This window comes from Plecotus auritus (assembly GCF_963455305.1).
Source record: "Plecotus auritus genome assembly, chromosome: 3".
In the NCBI taxonomy this organism is placed as follows: domain Eukaryota; kingdom Metazoa; phylum Chordata; class Mammalia; order Chiroptera; family Vespertilionidae; genus Plecotus; species Plecotus auritus.
The window spans coordinates 28,366,830-28,385,542 of NC_137772.1; the positions used below are offsets into that span (position 1 = coordinate 28,366,830).

At 45.8% G+C, this 18,713-nt stretch overlaps 1 protein-coding gene across 9 annotated transcripts in view; it reads left to right on the plus strand.

Annotated features, from left to right (window-relative positions):
• The window catches only part of IKBKB (inhibitor of nuclear factor kappa B kinase subunit beta), a 62,354-nt gene extending 46,247 nt beyond the window's left edge, over positions 1–16,107 (plus strand). For 4 of the 9 annotated variants that reach the window (XM_080658885.1, XM_080658883.1, XM_080658884.1 and 1 more), the window contains exons 14-22: positions 537–688; positions 851–912; positions 1,968–2,077; positions 3,447–3,496; positions 3,607–3,706; positions 3,914–4,061; positions 6,734–6,861; positions 11,794–11,884; positions 15,199–16,107. In XM_080658885.1, the coding sequence (XP_080515011.1) occupies positions 537–688; positions 851–912; positions 1,968–2,077; positions 3,447–3,496; positions 3,607–3,706; positions 3,914–4,061; positions 6,734–6,861; positions 11,794–11,884; positions 15,199–15,264 (907 nt within the window). In that variant the 3' untranslated portion in view covers positions 15,265–16,107. Of the gene's footprint in view, positions 1–536; positions 689–850; positions 913–1,955; positions 2,078–3,446; positions 3,497–3,606; positions 3,707–3,913; positions 4,062–6,733; positions 6,862–11,793; positions 11,885–15,198 lie in introns of all 9 variants that reach the window. The other 5 variants (XM_080658888.1, XM_080658890.1, XM_080658889.1 and 2 more) reach the window with 3 other exon arrangements.
• Positions 16,108–18,713: the final 2,606 nt, after the last annotated feature.

The window sequence follows — 18,713 nt, forward strand, 5'->3', positions numbered from 1 at the left end:
GACTTATTTAAAATTGCTTGGTGGCTTTTGCCACAGGGAGGTGGCGGAGGCAGGGGCCCAGAAGCAACTGTTAGGGAGACACTGGTTTGGATGGGCAGGACGTGGTCAACTGGACTGGATGGAGGAAGACCCTTTTAGACATGACAGGGTGAGGTCAGCTCATGGAACAGGAGCATAAATGGAGGGTTGGGCTGGCTGAACTGGGGGCAGAATTTAGAACATGGAGGAGCTCATTGCAATTTGGGTCAGCAACACTCCCCTGATTGTCATACCAGGGACTGCCTGACTTTTTCCCCAGGTTATGACTAGTTTGGATTATTGGTCCTTTGTGTAGTACTCTGTCCAATTCCAATTTTGGTGCAGGACCTCATACATTGCTGAGGACTAGGAAATTGACTTGATGGTTATTAGTGGCTGCTCTTATAATAATCATAGCAGGGATCTGCCTTGGCATTTGAGGCAGTTTTGTTATTGTACAGGAAATGGTATTTGGATCCAAAGATGCCTGAAGGCTCTGTTTCTTGTGGTCCCTACAGGATGAATCTCCTCCGGAATAACAGCTGCCTCTCCAAGATGAAGAATTCCATGGCCTCCATGTCTCAGCAGCTCAAGGCCAAGTTGGATTTCTTTAAGACCAGCATCCAGATTGACCTGGAGAAGTATAGTGAGCAAACTGAGTTTGGGATCAGTGAGTGTACTCTTTGCAATGAGTTTGGAGAGACCATTTCATTCTTGTTTTCTCTTCCTGAGGTTTCTTTGATCCTTTTATAATCGAGTTGCTTGTTTCTGTTTTGGTTTTGTGGTGTCTTCATTTTGTTTTTCATTTTTTCCCCTACATTTTTTTTTCCAGCATCAGATAAACTGCTGCTGGCCTGGAGGGAAATGGAACAGGCTGTGGAGCTCTGTGGGCGGGTAGGAGACTCATTTTAGGTTTATATCCTTACTGAGGCTTTTCTCTACCATTTTCCACTTTCTCGTCAAACACTAGGCCGATCTTGTATGTGAGAACTCAAGTTTTCCTCGCCATGCTCTTTGATTTTAACTAGAACTTGCTGGAAAGAAGCTGGAAGAATAGCCATTAAAGGGGGCCTCACTGTGGCAGATCCAGGAGCTATGCATATGGACAGAGCTGGTCCAGATTTGAATAAGGAGCAAAGTGTGAAGTATCCTTGGGGGGAAGCCTAGACATCTTCCTATTAGAAAGGGCCTTGGATGAATGAATAATCAACACTCTGTCTAGTCAAAGGTTTTTGCCTCATTTTATTGGGACATTAAATCCATAGGAAAGAAAAGGTCTAGACAGAGGGTCTTAGGACAGTGTAGATCAAATGCCACTGAAGATGTTAATTGGGAAGGCAGGGGAAGTATTACTTAGTGACCCTCACACAAATTGAAGACCTTGGGCTCTGGCCTTTTTCTTGGACTTTTCCACCATTTTCCCCTGTGACCTTGGGCAAGGACCTTCACCTCTGTTTTTTAATGTTTGTTTCTGTAAATCAATACTGAATGAATGCTTAAAGGTGAATATATATATAGATAACACATTATTTAACCATAGAGATGGGCACTCATATACATAATCTGTGAAATAAAGGAATCCAGGCCCCCCACATGGGATGGCATTGGATGGACAAATTAAGAGAAAGCAGGGGGCACGCTGTGCATAGGGCATCTTCTATATGCCAGGCACCATGCCAGATACTTATCTGACCCCTAAAACAGCCCTATTAGAAGCTTATTTTATGGTGGAGGAAACTACAGATCAAGGGTTAAGTAACTTGCCCAAAGGTCACACAGAAAGTGGTAGACCCAAGATCCAAAGCCAGCTCATTCTGATTCCAAAGTCCATATTCCTTCTAGCGAGTCACTTGAGAGTCTACAATCAGTTTGAAGGGTTTCCCCCAAAAATCTTGCGTCTCAGAATACTCTTATTATGTCAGTTGACATTAGCACAGCTTTTTCATCAGGAGAATGAAGTGAAACATCTGGTGGAACGGATGATGGCACTGCAGACGGATATTGTGGACTTGCAGAGGAGCCCAATGGGTCGGAAGCAGGGGGGGACACTGGATGACCTGTGAGTACCAACTGGGCGGGGATCACACAATGTCCCTAACACATGCATGTGCCCCAACTAGAGTTTCTGTATGTGTGTTGGGAACATGTGTGGTTATTATGGAAGCTCGTGAGATTGTTCTTCTGTAGAGCATGCACCCCCGACCCCCAGTGAATCATCTCGGCAAGCTCCAGAGATGATCTGAGCCTTAGTTTCCATATCTGTTTAGTGGCCAGAAAAGTTGTCTCACCTCCCAAAGTTGTGAGGATCAGTTCAGCTAATGCAGTGGTCGGCAAACTCATTAGTCAACAGAGCCAAATATCAACAGTACAACGTTTGAAATTTCTTTTGAGAGCCAAATTTTTTAAACTTAAACTTCTTCTAACACCACTTCTTCAAAATAGACTCACCTAGGCCGTGATATTTTGTGGAAGAGCCACACTCAAGGGGCCAAAGAGCCGCGTGTGGCTCGCGAGCCGCAGTTTGCCGACCACTGAGCTAATGCATAGAGCAGTAATTTGTAAAATATAAAGGCTATACTGCAAGGAGCCTTTGTCATGGTATCAGGTGTCACTGTTCGTCAAGCTCACCCTGTCCCATGTGTAGCTTGAAAAGCAGAAACTGGCCCAGAGACAGAGACGCCTGGAAACTCTTAGAAGTTCAGATCTGGAAGCCGTTCATTTGAGTCTTTATCAGGACTTTGGCCTTGGCTCCAAGAGAGGATGAGGCACCCAAGTAGAGCAGTCCTGCCTGAAGGAAGTCTCACACAGCCCCCACGGTGCAGATGGGAAGGAGGCAGGCAGGCACATCAGCCTCTCACAAACTATCCCATTTGGGCTCAATGGTGTCCTCTGATGCTTTTACTAGGATTCTCAGGACCAGGAGCCAGAACATCAGAAATCTGATGATTTGTACCCTATATTTTCTTGAATCATTTAAACTTTTATTCTCCTCTAGTTTTCAAATGAAAATCACCTCTGAAAATATCAGCCTATCTCACTGTGTTAAGGGGAAAAAGGGATAGGAGTTTGTGTCCACCCTGGTCTTGTGTTTTCAAAAGGAAGCCTTGTTCTCCGGGCTCGGATCCAGGGATGGCACCTGGAACCACTATTGCAGAAGCCAGAAATTCCAAGGGACAAAGGGGAGACTCCTTTCCTTAAGATCCTTTCTAATTAAACCTTGGAGATAGTTGATAATGAGAGTGATCATGCCCTTATTATAGACATCACCTATAATATCACCAGGAATAATTATTTTCTCCAGTCAAGACATATTGCCAGCCTTACTTCTAGAAATCAGTAAATCTACTGGCAGGAATCAGCTTATCAATGCTTAAGATGTTCTAATGTGGCCTCAAATCTAGACAGAGCTTCTTTTTTGTATATTTCAGAGAAGAGCAAGCGAGGGAGCTTTACAGGAGACTCAGGGAAAAACCTAGAGGTAAGTGTGGTTTTATGCCTGCCTTGGGTCCCTTGGTATCTCAGGTGTGAGACATTGGTCCTCTTTGCCAGCCACCTGTAGGAACTGTGCAGTTCTTTTCCTCTTTCCAGACCAGCGAACTGAGGGTGACAGCCAGGAAATGGTGCGACTGCTACTTCAGGCAATCCAAGCCTTTGAGAAGAAAGTGCGAGTGATTTATACACAGCTCAGGTATAAGCCCCGACTTTCCTACTCGAGGTGGAATGTGAAGAAGCAGCAAGGCTGTGTCAGGCCATTTCTTCACTCCATTCTGATGCATTTATCCACGTGAAGAAAATATCCACAGCTGCTGACTGGATTCGTAATCACCAGGGATTATGTTCTCCCACTTTCTCCAACCCAAATGCCACTGGACTTTGTCTTGTTTATTCTTTACAGTAAAACTGTGGTTTGCAAGCAGAAGGCTCTGGAATTGTTGCCCAAGGTGGAAGAAGTGGTGAGTTTAATGAATGAGGATGAGAAGACTGTTGTTCGGCTTCAGGAAAAGCGACAGAAGGAGCTCTGGAATCTCCTGAAGATCGCTTGTGTGAGTGAGCCCCTGCAGCCTGGTCCACAGCCCTCAGTCTGCCATCTCCCTGGGCCTTTCCCCCTCTGTGCAGCTGTACTGCCCTACAAGGGAGACCATAAGGCCACCTCTTCGCGACTTAGAGGAGCAGGAGTGGCAGAGTTAGGGCCTAGGCCCATTGTTTTTATTTATGCATATATGTATATTCTGTGGCTACTCTAATAAATTACCACAAAATATTCTGTTTGAAGTCTGAAATCAAGGTGTTGGCAGGGCTAGGCTCCCTCTGTAAGCTCTAGGGGAGGACCCTTCCTGCCTCTTCCAGCTTCTGGTGGCTCCAGGTGTTCCTTGGCTTGTGGCCGCATCACTCCAATCTCTGCCTCTGTCTTCTGTATGTCTCTTATAAGAACACTTCTCATCGAATTCCAGTCCCACGTGAAGAGTCCAGGATGATCTCATTTCAGGATCCTTACTATATCTGCAAAGACCCTCTTTTCAAATAAGGGCACATTCCTAGGTTCCTGGAGTTAGGAATGGACAGATCTTTTGGGGATCCTCCATTTAGTCCTCTGCAGTGCATGGCAGCATGATGTGTTGGATCCTCATCTATGCCTGCTGCCTCTGTTGTAACTCATACTTTCTGTGACCACCATCTACATCATAATGTAGCTGTGACTCCACTGAATGCTGCTCAGAGAGAAAACATAACACAAAAAAGAGAGCTCAGGACAGAGAAGTGAAAAGAGACAGGTAAAAGCCATGGAAGCCACAGCTGATGGGAAGGCTGCACAAAGGCGGAAGAGGCTGAAAAGAGAGCCATGTAGTCATTGATAGTCTTTAAGAGCAAAGAGGAGAAGGGAATTCTTAAGGTGGAAAGTGGGATACAAGGATGGTGTTTTTTAAGATCATGGCAACTGGAGCATATTGTAAGCCAAGTAGAAGTAGACAGTGTTCCGGGGATTCACAGGATCAAAGTAATAGGAGACAATTTAGTCTCCAGTCTTGAGAACAACAGAGAGGTCAGAATCAGCGTAGCCTTGGGAAGTGAGGAGGAAAAGAAAAGGGGAGAGATGACGAGGCAGACAAGATTTAAGGGGGAGAGGGAAGTTGAGCTATTCACAGGCAGTGGCCTGATCTGCCATCTGTATCCATTCAACATTGAGTGCTGACTATATGCCCAGCGGGGTGCTGAATACTAGAGCTATGTGAGGAAAAATAACCATGGCCCCTGTTCCGAGCTCATGATCTGGTGAGGGGCACAGACAGGGAAATGAATGAGAACAGTTTAGGTCAGGAAGTGACATTCAGCAGCTATAGTAAGCACACGCTATAGCACAAATGCAGAGGAGGAATGCCAGCTTCAGTCTTAGAGGGGAGGGAACCACAGAATTTCACCTGAAGAATGAGTAGGAGGTAGGTAGGTGGCTAGGTGGAGATGAGGACACTCCAGGACAAAGACGATGCTTTGTCAAAGGCCTGGAGCAAGGAGGTATAAGCAGGTTGGTGTGGGGTGGGGGAAGGGTATCCCTGGGGATGGCATTGGACAGCTAGGCAAGGGCTAGCTCAGACAGGCCACACTTTATTTTGAAGAAATAAAGGAAACATTGCAGTATTTGTTTTTTCCTTTCATATTGAAGAAAGTTAAGTATGGAAATGGGATGGTCACATTAGGATTTTAGAAACTCACTCTGATGGCAGCTGGAGAACAGATTTGAGACTTTCGCAGACCTCACCATTGAGCGTGAGTGGCCACTCCATGGTGGCAGAATTGAGTACTTGCTGTGGTGCACAGGACAGGATGGTAGAAAAGTCAGGAGCCCAAAAGCACAATAGTGATCTTCTTCCTTACTGTGGACACAGGCAGAAGTAGAGGAGGTAGATGGGTCTCTCCAAGGGTGATAGTCGCCAGGGAAGGCACAGCAGAAGGACGAAGAGCAGGGCAAACTAGGGTTCTTGAATGGTTGGGTGAGGTTGGACCTTGATGTTCAGCTGGAAGGGAGAATGAGGAGCCAGTCTGTACAGCTGAAAGGGATGAAAACAATGCAGGCTGCAGTGAAGGCGAGGAGAGGGGTTAATGAGCAGTAGGTGAGGCCAACAGATGAGAGTGTGGTGGGGATGCGGGGAGGAAGAGGTGGCTTGAGGTGCTGAGAAGGTGGACTGTAGGTCATGTCTGTGGGCTGTAGGTTTGAGAAGGTGCAAGTAGCTGGAGTAGAAGCCGGTGATGGAGCATCTTGGCTTTGAAGGGGAGTGGCTGCCACAGCCTTGGAGTCAGACTGTCTCGATTTTCTTCTCAGCAGTCTCAAAGGTGGTGCGATTCACAGAAAGTCCCTGAAAACTTTTTTGTGTGTGTGTTAGTCTTCTACTTGGAAAAGAATAAAAAAAAAAATCTCACTTTTAATCTCCTTATAAGAGTTCATTAAGCAATCAAACTTAATGAAATAAAGCTTACAAATACAGGCACTCAAATCTCTCTGTACTTAGAATCTTTTATCAAAATACAGAAACATTTTCTAAATTGAAGTGTAAACTACCAGCTGTTGTCACAGATACAGGGGTTGACTGATATCCTCTAGGAATAGCATTTGTCTTGTGGCCAATTGTTTCATGAGAAAATACCATGGTGTGAATGCGAAAGTTGAATTTTCCCTTTGCTCCAAAATTCTGTTGACTTTCTTTTTGGTTTTGTCCTTTAGAGCAAGGTCCGTGGTCCTGTTAGTGGAAGCCCAGATAGCATGAATGCTTCTCGCCTTAGTCACTCGGACCAGCTGATGTCTCAGCCTCTCACTGCCCCCGACAGCTTACCTGAGTTAGTCAACAAAAGGTATGTCATAGTTAACAGTGCCAAGTGTAACATTCAAGGGCATGTCAGGAGGTCATGGGGTGGAAATGGATGTTTACCACTGATAGACCATTTAATCTATCTAATGGTTTTGTGCATGTTTTTCTTTGTGTTTGCTATATATGGTAGGCACTGCGGGGACAAATGCCTCATAGTCTCTTGGGAGTCTGAATATGTTGGTAATTAAAATTTCCTTGTCTGAGAGTTGGATTACTAATTGCTCAATGAGAATACTGAAAGTGCTGGTCAGTCACATGCTGTTATGTAGTCCATCAGTCGTTATCTGGTCTTCAAAATCAGATTCCTTATAGGGAGGGCCCGATTCAATCCACCTGAGTCATCTTGCCTCCTCCCCTCACACCACCACCACTTTTGAGTTACCAAGTTACCGGTTTCCTCACATCACCTCTCATCACCTCCCATTCATCCCTTCCTCTCCCCTCCTGTCACCTGGACCCCTGCCACAGAGGGGTGAACAGAGCACTTCAGCCCTTTCTGGCAAGGCTTTCCGCCTCCCTAGAGCAGCCATATGAAATCATTTGCCCTGGCAAGGCATTAGGGGTGAGTTAATTAAATGTTTGACCAAATATAGCAGGCTAATTTTTATTTTTTATTTTTTAAAATTTCTTTATTGATTAAGGTATCACATATTTATGCTCATCCCCCCATTCCCATCCCGAACCCTTCCTCATGCATGCCCCCACCCCCCTGTTGTCCGTGACCACTGGTTAGGCTTACATGCATGCATACAAGTCCTTTGGTTGATTTCTCCCCCTTACCTCCACCCTCCCCTACCTTCCCTGAGGTTTGACAGCCTGATCGATGCTTCCCTGTCTCCGGGTCTGTTTTTGTTCATCAGTTTATGTTGTTCATTATTTCCCCTAGATGAGTGAGATCATGTGATACTAGAAATACACTTATAAGAACCGAAAATGGGACAAGCAATAATGGTTATGCTGAGAGGCAAATGAATCAGTCTGTAGTGAGTTTCTTTCTGGGCCAACAGTTCTTTTGAGTTCCAATTTCAATGTCAAACAGTTCCTTATGTGTACATGTCAGCAATGATATTCCAGTTCTGGATGGTGGACAAATGGTGGTAATGCAGGTCCGACCCTCTCTGGTTTGGTCCTGGGCAACCTGCAGCGACACACAGCTGCTGACTGCTAGTATGGCAAGGTGTCATCAGCGTCTTCCATCTCTGGACTGTTTCTCTTCTGTCTTCATGGCTGGAGCAGTCCTGTCAATTCCTCTCTGTTGCAGGAATCCACATGGTCTTGGAGTTGTTTTCTGAAAATATACAAACATATTCTCGACCAAAAGTTAATAAAGGAATCTTTTCTATAAATTTGACTTGGGATCCTTTTTCATTTTTTGCCCAAACAATTTTCCTTTGGCTTGTTTTGACACCATGTGTGGTTTTCATGGGTGTCTTGCTGTTAGCATTACAAATGAAAGTTAATTTTCTAAAGTAAAAATTTTCTAGATGTAATTTACTTACAGGATATTTTTCTACTGTCCCCCTTTTTTGATTTAAATATTAGGAGGCTTTTGGAAATTTTATAATGTAGTCTTGATAGCTTTTAAATTTTAATTTTTGCACTAAAATATGACTGCTTTAGGTTCATTACATGTTATGCAATTATACCATGAGATGAACTACCAATAAAAATTTTAGTTAACACTTTAGGAACAGCTTTTTGTCCAGTACCATTAATTTTTCTAGAATATTTGCTTATTTCAATTAGCCAATTTAAATTAGTCTGAGAACTTGACTACTATTTTACTGTCAAATTTAATACTCTAACAACAATCTTATTTTACCCTGTAAATATTAGTGGAAAGGATTATTTGCCTTCTTAAGTAGGCCCTGAGCATTCCTGATGCTAGGTTGGATTTAGATATCAAAAACCCACTTCCCCATACCATGGGTACAAGACAACTCAAACAAGTCTTGTTTCAGTGAGAGGGCAGCTGCTGTCAGCCAAGTCTCTGTCTGTTACCTGGGTCCCGATTTGAGCTGGGCATGGGAAGCGAAGCAGCCATGGGGCAGGAGACCTCCTTCAGAAGGGGTGAGGGTTCAGGCCCCTGCAAAGTTGGAGGGGTGAGGGTCTGTGCCCCACCTCTGTTGACTCCCAAGTTCTCTCCTGATGGCCCCTCTGCGACTATGCCTGTCTTAGGTTGTTCCTTCCCTGAGGAATCTTACCTGTCTCTGGCTAACCAGCCATGCTCCGGGGCCAAGCAGGGTGATGTGAGGTTCAGTTCTGTCTCCTTGGTGGCCTATGCCCCCGTGGCCTCCATGCCCAGCACCTGCCTTGGGATCCCCTCGCCTAGCAGGCTAATTTTTAAGTTGATAATTTTTTATGGCCCATGAATGATGTTATAAATATCCAAATGGCCCTTGGCAGAAAAAGGTTCCCCACCCCTGCCCTAGAGGCGCTATTCTGAGACTTCGGGCATTCATGGCCACCTCAGAGCAGCTCTCTAGGTGGATCCACTGTTCCCGCACAAACTCCTTGCACTGGCTCAGTGATCCTTAAAAGTCTGGTCCAGACTAGCAGCATCAGCAGCATCTTGTTAGAAATGCAGATTCTGAATCAGAAACTCAGGTGCGGAGCTCACGCACACTCAAGTTCGAGAGCTTCTCTGAAATGGTCCTCCAGTCTGGAGGGCACATCTGCTTCCCACCTCCTCCAAAGCCCTGGCCACGCAAGCACATGGGGATTGCTCAATTCTTGGACCTCCTGTGAGTGTTTTTGTTTATAATTCAGTCCCACACCCATTAACTCAGCATGTCCTATGTGCCAGGCCCTAGGCAAAGAGGCATGTTTTATTTAGAAAATAGATTAATGATTGCCTAGGGCAGGTGGGGAGGGGGAATGGGAAGTGGTTGATAAATGGGTACAAGATTGCTTTTTGGGTGATGAAAATGTCCCAAGACTAGATTATTGTGATGGTTGCACAATTCTGTAAATGTACTGAAACTATCAAATTGTAGACTTTAATGGGGTGAACATTATGGTATGCCAGTTTATCTCAATAAAGCTGTTTAAAAGTCCTGTTCTAGTACTTGGGGGAGTTCATAGACTATACTGTTTTGGTACTTAATCTTATGTGTCCTTCGGTTCTTAGTTCTCTTCCCAACCTACTGTGAGTCCCTTGAGGATAGTAAAACTGGGTCTTGTGCCTCCTACATTATCCACTGGAGCTGGCCCCAAGCCTTTTACCTAGTTAGTAGCCCTGTGGATGAAGCTAAGCCAGAAAGGTGCCCTGTGTTCCTTCCATCAGTCATACTTTGCAAGGTGGGAGGACACTGCCTTCTTGGATTTGTCATATTCCCTCCAGTGAAATGCTCAAAGATCTGGAAGAGTCATCCTGGGCACAAAGGTTGCCGATTGTTTCTCCACATCATAGAGCTGAGGTTAGAAAAGGGTGGATGGGTTCCCCCTATGTCGCCATGGCCTGATATTGATAGGAATGTGCATCATTATAGAAAAGAGAGAGCACAGATTGAATGAAATCAGTTACCAGACCTACTATTTCTTGGATCTCAAGGAACTGTGGAAACCTGGTAAAATTGCTTGGTTCATATTAATTTTTTTCCATTTCAAAAATTGGAAAACAGGTGATGTGGGGATTATCTTTAGATTTTGGCAATTTGGAATCTATCCTATATAATAAAAGCGTAATATCCTAAGTGTCCAACTGTTCATTTGATCGTTCGACCAGTCGCTGTGACGCGGACTGATCACCAGCGGGCAGATGCTCCGACCGATAGGTTAGCTTGCTGCTGGGGTCTGGCTGATGGGGACTGGGCGAGACGGGCTGGACACACCCTGGAGCCCTCCCATGGTCCCTTCCCGGCTTCGATCATGCACCAGTGGGGTCCCTCGGCCTGGCCTACACCCTCTCGCAATCTGGGACCCCTCGGGGGATGTCTGCGAGCTGGTTTTGGCCCGATACCTGCAGGCCAGGCTGAGGGACCCCACCAGTACACAAATCCATGCAGTGGGCCTCTAGTATATATAAAAGCCTAAGTGACCATTCGACCATTTGACTGGTAGCTATGACGCGCACTGACCACCAGGGGCAGATGCTCAATGCAGGAGCTGCCCCTGGTGTTCAGAGCACTTCCACAGCAGGAGCGCCACTCAGCTGACCAAAAGGCGCCAGATACCGGGCTCATGACTTGCAAGCACAGCTGCAGCTATGGCAAGCCTCTCCCATGGACACTCCACCTGCGCGCCCCTCCCCCATCTGGACCAGGACTGGGATCAGGACCAGCATCTGGACTGACTGGGCGTGAGCCTGCAGCCGCTTCTTGGTCATGGGTGTGCTGGTATTGCCCTAGGATGGGCAGGCAGAGACCGCAGTGGAGTGGCAGCGAGCCTACAGAATGGTGGCAGCGGCAGGTGCAGTGGGGCTGTGATGAGCTGGAGTGGTGCAGCACCTGGCCCAGGCTCGGGCTCCCCCCCAGCTGCCTGCTGCTTCGCGAGCACCACTACATCCCTCAGGGGGAATGTAGGACTTCCAGTTTCCGCCCATCCCCGCAGGCCAGGCCAAGGGACCCCACTGGTACACAAATCCACGTACCGGGCCTCTAGTTTAATATATTCAGCTATCTAGTTAAGTCTGAAAAAGTTCTTTTTTTACTTTTAACTTTTTTATTAAGCCGAGATCTGTTTGCTTTTTCACAGTGACAGGTGCTTGTGGCTAGATTTGGGCTTCCAAAAAGTGCTTTATTAGATGAATGTGATCACTAATCAATGACATGGTGTTTTAAGATACTCAGAACCAAAATAATTCTATTAAATTTTAAAAACCTTGTCACAAGCTCTTTAGCATATTTTTAAATAATAGTATTATCTCTGAAAAAATATTACTGACACTTTCTAATAACGCAATCCTTTTTTCTAGTGAAGAACTGGTGGCCGAAGCACACAATCTCTGCACCCAGCTAGAAAGTGCAATGCAAGACACCATGAAAGAACAGGACCAGAGTTTACGGGTAATGGTCTATCCCATGTCCTTGCTACAGCAGATGAGAAAAAGAAAACAGAAAGGCAATCCAGTATACACTTGTGATTTTCTAGTACATTGACCCTTAAACAACACAGGGATTAGGGATGCCAACTCCCTGCACAGTTGAAAATATACATATAACTTTTGACTCCCCAAAAACTTAACTACGAATAGCCTACTGTTGACCGGAAGCCTTACTGATAACATAAACGGTTGATTAACACATATTTTGTATATGTATTACATACTATCCTATCTAATAAAAGAGTAATATGCAAATTAACCATCACTCTGCTACACCCACAAGCCACGCCCACTAGCCAATCAGGAGCGAATTTGCAAATAGACCCAACCAAGATGGCTACGGCCACAGAGAGCAGGAGGGAGGCTTGGGTTTCCCCGGCAATGGAGGAAGCCAAGCTTTCCACCTGCCCTTGCTGGCCCAGGCCTCCACTGAAGGCTACAAAGTTTCAATGATAGAAGATACATAAATCCAAACAGAAATGGCGGCAGCCACGGAGATGGAAAGAGCAAGAGGCGAGGGTTGCCCGCGGCGATGGAGGAAGCCAAGCTTCTGCAGCCCTGGCCGGCCCAGGCCTCCACTTAAGGCTACAAAGTTTCAATTATAGAAGATACATAAATCCCAACAGAAACGGCTGCTGCCACGGAGCAAGCAGAAGGCTTGGCTCTGCTCCAGGCTACAAAGTTTCAATTGTAGAAGATAAATAAACCCCAGATACCTGGGCCTCCGCTTGGGTTGCCAGGGGGCGTGGTCAGCCTGCAAACCACCACAGGCCCCTCGCCCAGGCCACCCCACGCCCCAAGGGAACCCCCACCCTGATCCGGGACACCCTTCAGGGCAAACCAGCTGGCCCCCACCCATGCACCAGGCCTCTATCCTATCTAATAAAAGAGTAATATGCAGATTGACCATCACTCCAATACACAAGATGGCTGCCCCCATGTGGTCAAAGATCCTGCCCCCATGTGGACACAAGATGGCCACCACAAGATGGCCAGCAGGGGAGGGCAGTTGTGGGCCATCAGGCCAGCAGGGGAGGGCAGTTGGGAGGAACCAGGCCTGCAAGGGAGGGCAGTTGGGGGCGATCAAGCCTGCAGGGGAGGGCAGTTAGGGGTGACCAAGCCAGCAGAGGAGAGAAGTTGGGGGTGACCCGGCCTGCAGGGAAAGGCAGTTGGGAGGGACCCAGGCCTGCAGGGGAGAGCAGTTGGGGGGGACCAGGCCTGCAGGGGAAGGCAGTTAGGGGTGACCAGGCCTGCAGGGGAGGGCAGTTGGGAGGGACCCAGGCCTGCAGGGGAGAGCAGTTGGAGGGGACCAGGCCTGCAGGGGAGGGCAGTTAGGGGTGACCAGGCCTGCAGGGGAGGGCAGTTGCGGGGGACCCAGGCCTGCAGGGGAGAACAGTTGGGGGGGACCAAGCCTGCAGGGGAGGGCATTTAGGGGTGACCAGGCCTGCAGGGGAGGGCAGTTAGGGGAAAACAGGCTGGCAGGGGAGCAGTTAGGCATCAATCAGGCTGGCAGGGGAGTGGTTAGGGGGTGATCAGGCTTTCAGGCAGAGGCGGTTAGGGGCAATCAGGAAGGCAGGCAGGCGAGCAGTTGGGAGCCAGTAGTCCTGGATTGTGAGAGGGATGTCCGACTGCCCGTTTAGGCCCGATCCCACCGGGATCCCTTGAGGGGTCCCAGATTGGAGAGGGTGCAGGCTGGGCTGAGGGACACCCCCCCATGCACAAATTTCCTGCACCGGGCCTCTAGTATTTTTATAATAAAGTAAGCTAGAGAAAAGAAAACATTACTAAGAAAATCATGAAGATAAAATACATTTACTGTATTTATTGGAAAAAATTCGTGTATAAGTGGACCTGTGTAGTTTAAACCATGTTATTCAAGGGTCAACTGTACATATTTATTATTATTCATCACTAGAGGCCCGTTGCACAATATTTGTGCAAGAATAGGCCTTCCTTCCCCTGGCTTCACTCCCAGCTGCCCGGGAGCCGGCAAGTCCCCGGGCCCTGGCTGTCCGGAGCCGGCAAGTCCCTGGTCCCAGGCCGCCTGGAGCTGGCAAGTCCCCGCTCCCCGGCTGCCCAGGAGCCGGCAAGTCCTCACTTCTGTCTGAAGTACCACTACAGTAGCTCCCTCCACCTCCCCTCTTCCCCTCATAGCAGGCTTCTCTCAGCTCAGCTCCATGCCTGCATATGCAAATTAACCTCCATCTTTGTTGGGTTAATTTGCATACTCACTCTGATTGGCTGTGGGCGTAGTGGAGTGATGGTTAATTTGCATGTTTCTCTTTTATTAGGTAAGATTATAATAATGCTAACAATTATTGAATGGGAACAGTACTTTATGTGCATTGTCTCATTTAAACCTTATAATACTTGATCTTTATGAAGAAGGTAACATTATTTTGAGAAGGCCTCCCCACCACTACCTCCATCAACTTTTGTCCCATTGCTGAACATTTGTGTGTTGTGCTGAACTTCAGGGATAAAGCCAGAACCTGTCATGGCCCTACTTCTCAGGGACTCAGAGCTTAGCAGTAGGTAGCGCTAGTTATAGAAAAACTAGTCAACATACAGGTACATTAAGACAAAACTAACATTGCTTCAAGGATCCTAAATCATTCCCTCAGATCTTTAAATGGCCTTTTCCTGCCAGAACAATCACCTACTAGCCTCCCTCTAACGTCTTAGTTTTCAGAATAATCAGAGGAGACACCATTAATTATAATGATCTGGTATTTATTTAAGTGTTCTCTGATTTGGGGGCTTTCTATATCTGTTGTTGCTACTGTTCCTCCTCCTGCGACTGTATATTTAATCCTTTCCCTGCTAATGTGCATGTCTGCCAGAGGAAAAGGAAGTCTTATTAGAGCCTTTCATTTGGTGAGGTTGGAAATCAATAGCTGAGATTTGCTCTCTCCGAGATTATGCTGTACTCAGCCAGTACACTCCTGTGCTATACTCCTAGGGCCTTCACATGTGCTTTTGCTCCACCTGAAATGCTCTTGGTACCACCTCCCCACCGTGGGCATAAATAAGCACTGTGAATACAAGTAATACCAAAACTGCTTTTCTACTTTCCATAGTCCAGGAATCTCAGGGACTCCTAGCCAGTCCAAAGAAAAGATTCTGTATGGTTTTGGATGTTTCTTTAGCTCAAGGGTACCCTCAATAGCTATTATTAATGAGAGGGTTTAAATTTCCTTCTAAATTGTACTGGTTGCCTCCTGGAAAAACAACCACCACCTGAGGTATATTTTTAACCTGCCTGTTGACTTTCAGTCTCTAGACTGGAGCTGGTTACAGACGGAGGAAGAAGAGCAGAATAGCTTGGAGCAGGCCTCCTGACTGCGGGTGGCCTTGACCACCTGATGGGGCTGCCTGGCCTGAGGCTCTCCCAGGAATGTGCCCTGCTATACTGATGTCCCAGCAGTGTTCGGCACCCAGATGGAGATCTTACTTCCCCAACCGTTGTGGCATTGACCATGGACCAAGGGTGTGGCCCTCCGTGGGCACTGCCAGCAACTCGTCAGGACACTGGAAATCCTCCATCACAGAGGCCCAGCAAGCATGGATGCCAGGCAGGAGCATTAGGGAGACTAAACCACAGAGGCTCCTTCCTCTGCTCTGAAAAAAGTGCTCAAGTACTGTTGCACCACAGACCACTGGACAAATGTCTGACATGAATATTTCAGGACAAAGTATGAACAGACCTTGATGCCAGCCTATCCTCTCCTGACCCCTCCTGATCTTTAGAGGCCCTGACCCACATGTCCTCACAGTTAATGTTTCACTGGATTTGGTTTCTCTTGAACAGACTTTTAAGTCATGGACTTGGCCTGGTCCCATCCTCTCCCTTCCTCTTTTCATTTCACTGCTGCTAAAGTCGTCTTTTTACCTACACTGTGGTGGTTATCCTCCCTTCGGCTCCCACGTCTGTAGTCCTTTTAGCCACTAGAGTGAGAATGGAAGAGAAACTCCTTTCTTTGGGTCCCAAAGGTTACTTGGGAGTGAGTTGTCATGGAGAAGAAGGAGCGAAGAAACGGTTACTTGTTAACCATTGGCCTGCTGAACACAATGCTCACACCTCTGTCCTTGCTCGGACACATCTGTGTGTGGTGGAGGCGGGACAGGGAGTTCCTGCCTCTCATATCATCTAGCAGTATTATTAAATTGATTTATTTAACAAATAGTTTCTATATCTTGTGAAATGACTCAACACTTATACTAGGTTCCACAATCCTCTGGTTAGAACTTATGAACTTGTAATCAACTCAATGGAATAGTACCTGGATCAAACAGTGCCATAGCAGTTTTAGCCCAAAAGTTCTGTATCCCAGTAAACTTCTCAGTCCCTGTCAACCCAGCATGATTAACCATCCTACATCATGATGTGTCCATATCCTGTGTAATTCAAAGTATTTGACACTTCAGCAAAATTGCAATTAGGACATTCAACAAGTATCTATTGAGCACCTCTATGTGGCAAACAAGAATTAGCTACTTTCATGGAGGTTACATTGGTGGGAAAAGGGGTAGAGTAAGGAGTCGATAATAGGCAGGTAACACATGTAAGTTTCAAATAGTTTCAATGCTATGAAGAAAATAAAACAGTAATGGATAGAGTGCAGAGTGTTATTCAGGAATGTGACAAGGAGGTGACTACTGGTATAAGATTTGAATGATGAGAAGAAGGCAGCCAGGCAAAGGCCTGAACAATGAGAGAAGAGCCTTGAAGCAGGTACATCTGTGTAGTAAACAAAGGGAAATGTGGGAAGTAGGAGAGATGGTAGAAGATAGATCACATTAGGCCATGGAAAGGAGTGTGGGGTTTTAAAAAAAAACTGATTGTAGAGAAGGAGATAGATGAAGAAACACTGATATGAGAGAAACATCTATCAGTTATTTCCCGCACATGCCCCAACTGGGGATCAAACCTGTAACCTGGGTATGTGCTCTGACTGCCACCTTACAGTGTACGGGATGATGCTCCAACCAACTGAGCCATACTGGCCAGGGAAGGAGTGTGGATTTTATTCTAAGTGCAATGAGAAGGTGTTTAAGAAAATGAATGATACAGTCTGATACACATTTTTTTTTAAAGAATCACTCTTGTCCTATTTGGAGGGAACAAGAACAGAAGCAAGAAGCCCATTGAGGAGGCTACGGCAATAACTGGGGATTGAGATCATAGTAGAGTGCACTAGGGTAGTGGCAGTAGAGGTGGTGAGAGGTAATCCAGTTGAGAATATATATTCTAGAGACAGATCAGACAAAACTTGCTGACAGATTGGATGTGGGGGTGGGAAAAGCACAATTAAGAATGACTCTTGTGTTTTTGCCTGATGGCAGGGTAGATTAAAGTGTCATTAACTAAAAAGGCAACCAACTGAATGGGAGATAATATTTTCAAACAATATCTCTGACAAGGGGTTAATATCCAAAATATATAAAAAAACTCATACAACTCAACAGCAAACAAACAATCCAATTAAAAAATGGGCAGACGCTGAAACCGGTTTGGCTCAGTGGATAGAGCGTCGGCCTGCAGACTGAAAGGTCCCAGGTTCGATTCCGGTCAAGGGCATGTACCTTGGTTGCGGGCATGTCCCCGGTGGGGGGTGTGCAGGAGGCAGCTGATCGATGTTTCTCTCTCATCTTCTCTCTCATCGATGTTTCTAACTCTCTATCCCTCTCCCTTCCTCTCTGTAAAAAATCAATAAAATATATTTTTTTTAAAAAATGGGCAGAGGACCTCAACAGACACTTCTCCCAAGAAGACATACAAATGCCCAAAAGATATATGAAGAGATGTTTAACTTCACTAGCTATTAGGAAAATGCAAATCAAAACTACAATGAGGTAACTACCACCTACCATCTGTTAGAACGGCTATTTTCAACAAGACAAGTAATAAGTGTTGGAGAGATTGTGGAGAAAAAAGAGCCCTCATTCACTGCTGGTGGGAATGTAAATCGATACAGCCACTATGGAAAACAGTATGGCGGTTCCTTTAAAAATTAAAAATAGAGCTACCATATGATCCAGCAATACCTTTTCTGGATTTATACTCGAAAAACTCAAAAACATTTATTTGCAGAGATGTATGCACCCCTGTGTTCATTGTAGCACTATTCACAGTGGTCAAATATGGAAACAATCGGTGTTCTTCAATAGATGACTGGATAAAGAAGATGTAGTACATATATACTATGGAATACTACTCAGCCATAAGATGAAACACTACCATTTGTGACAAGATGGAATTTTGAGGATATTATGCTAAGCAAAATGAGTTAGAAAAAGCTAAGAGCCATATGATTTCACTTATATGTGGGATATAAAACTGAAACTCATAGACAATGGTATGGTGGTTACCTGAGAGAAGGGGGTAGGCAGATATTCTAGAGCAAAGGGGCCCAAATATATAGTGTTGGAATATGATTTGACTTGGGGTGGTGGACACACAATGTAATATACAGATCATGTATCATAGAACTTCACACTTGAAATCGACATCATCTCAATAAATTTTTTTAAAAGTGTCATTAACTTGAGAAGGGGAAAAGTTGAGAAGCTAGTGGGGCAAGAATCAAGAATTCTATAGGACATTTTATCTTTGAGATGCCTATTATGGACAACTAGAGATAATCAGTAGGCAGTCTGATACATGGGAGTAGAGTTCAAGAGAGATCAGGGCTAGAAATACAAATTTAGGAATCTTCAAGCTAGCCATGGTATTTTAAAAGGTGAAACTGGACAAGGTGGGGATATAAAACTGGACAAGGTGGGGATGT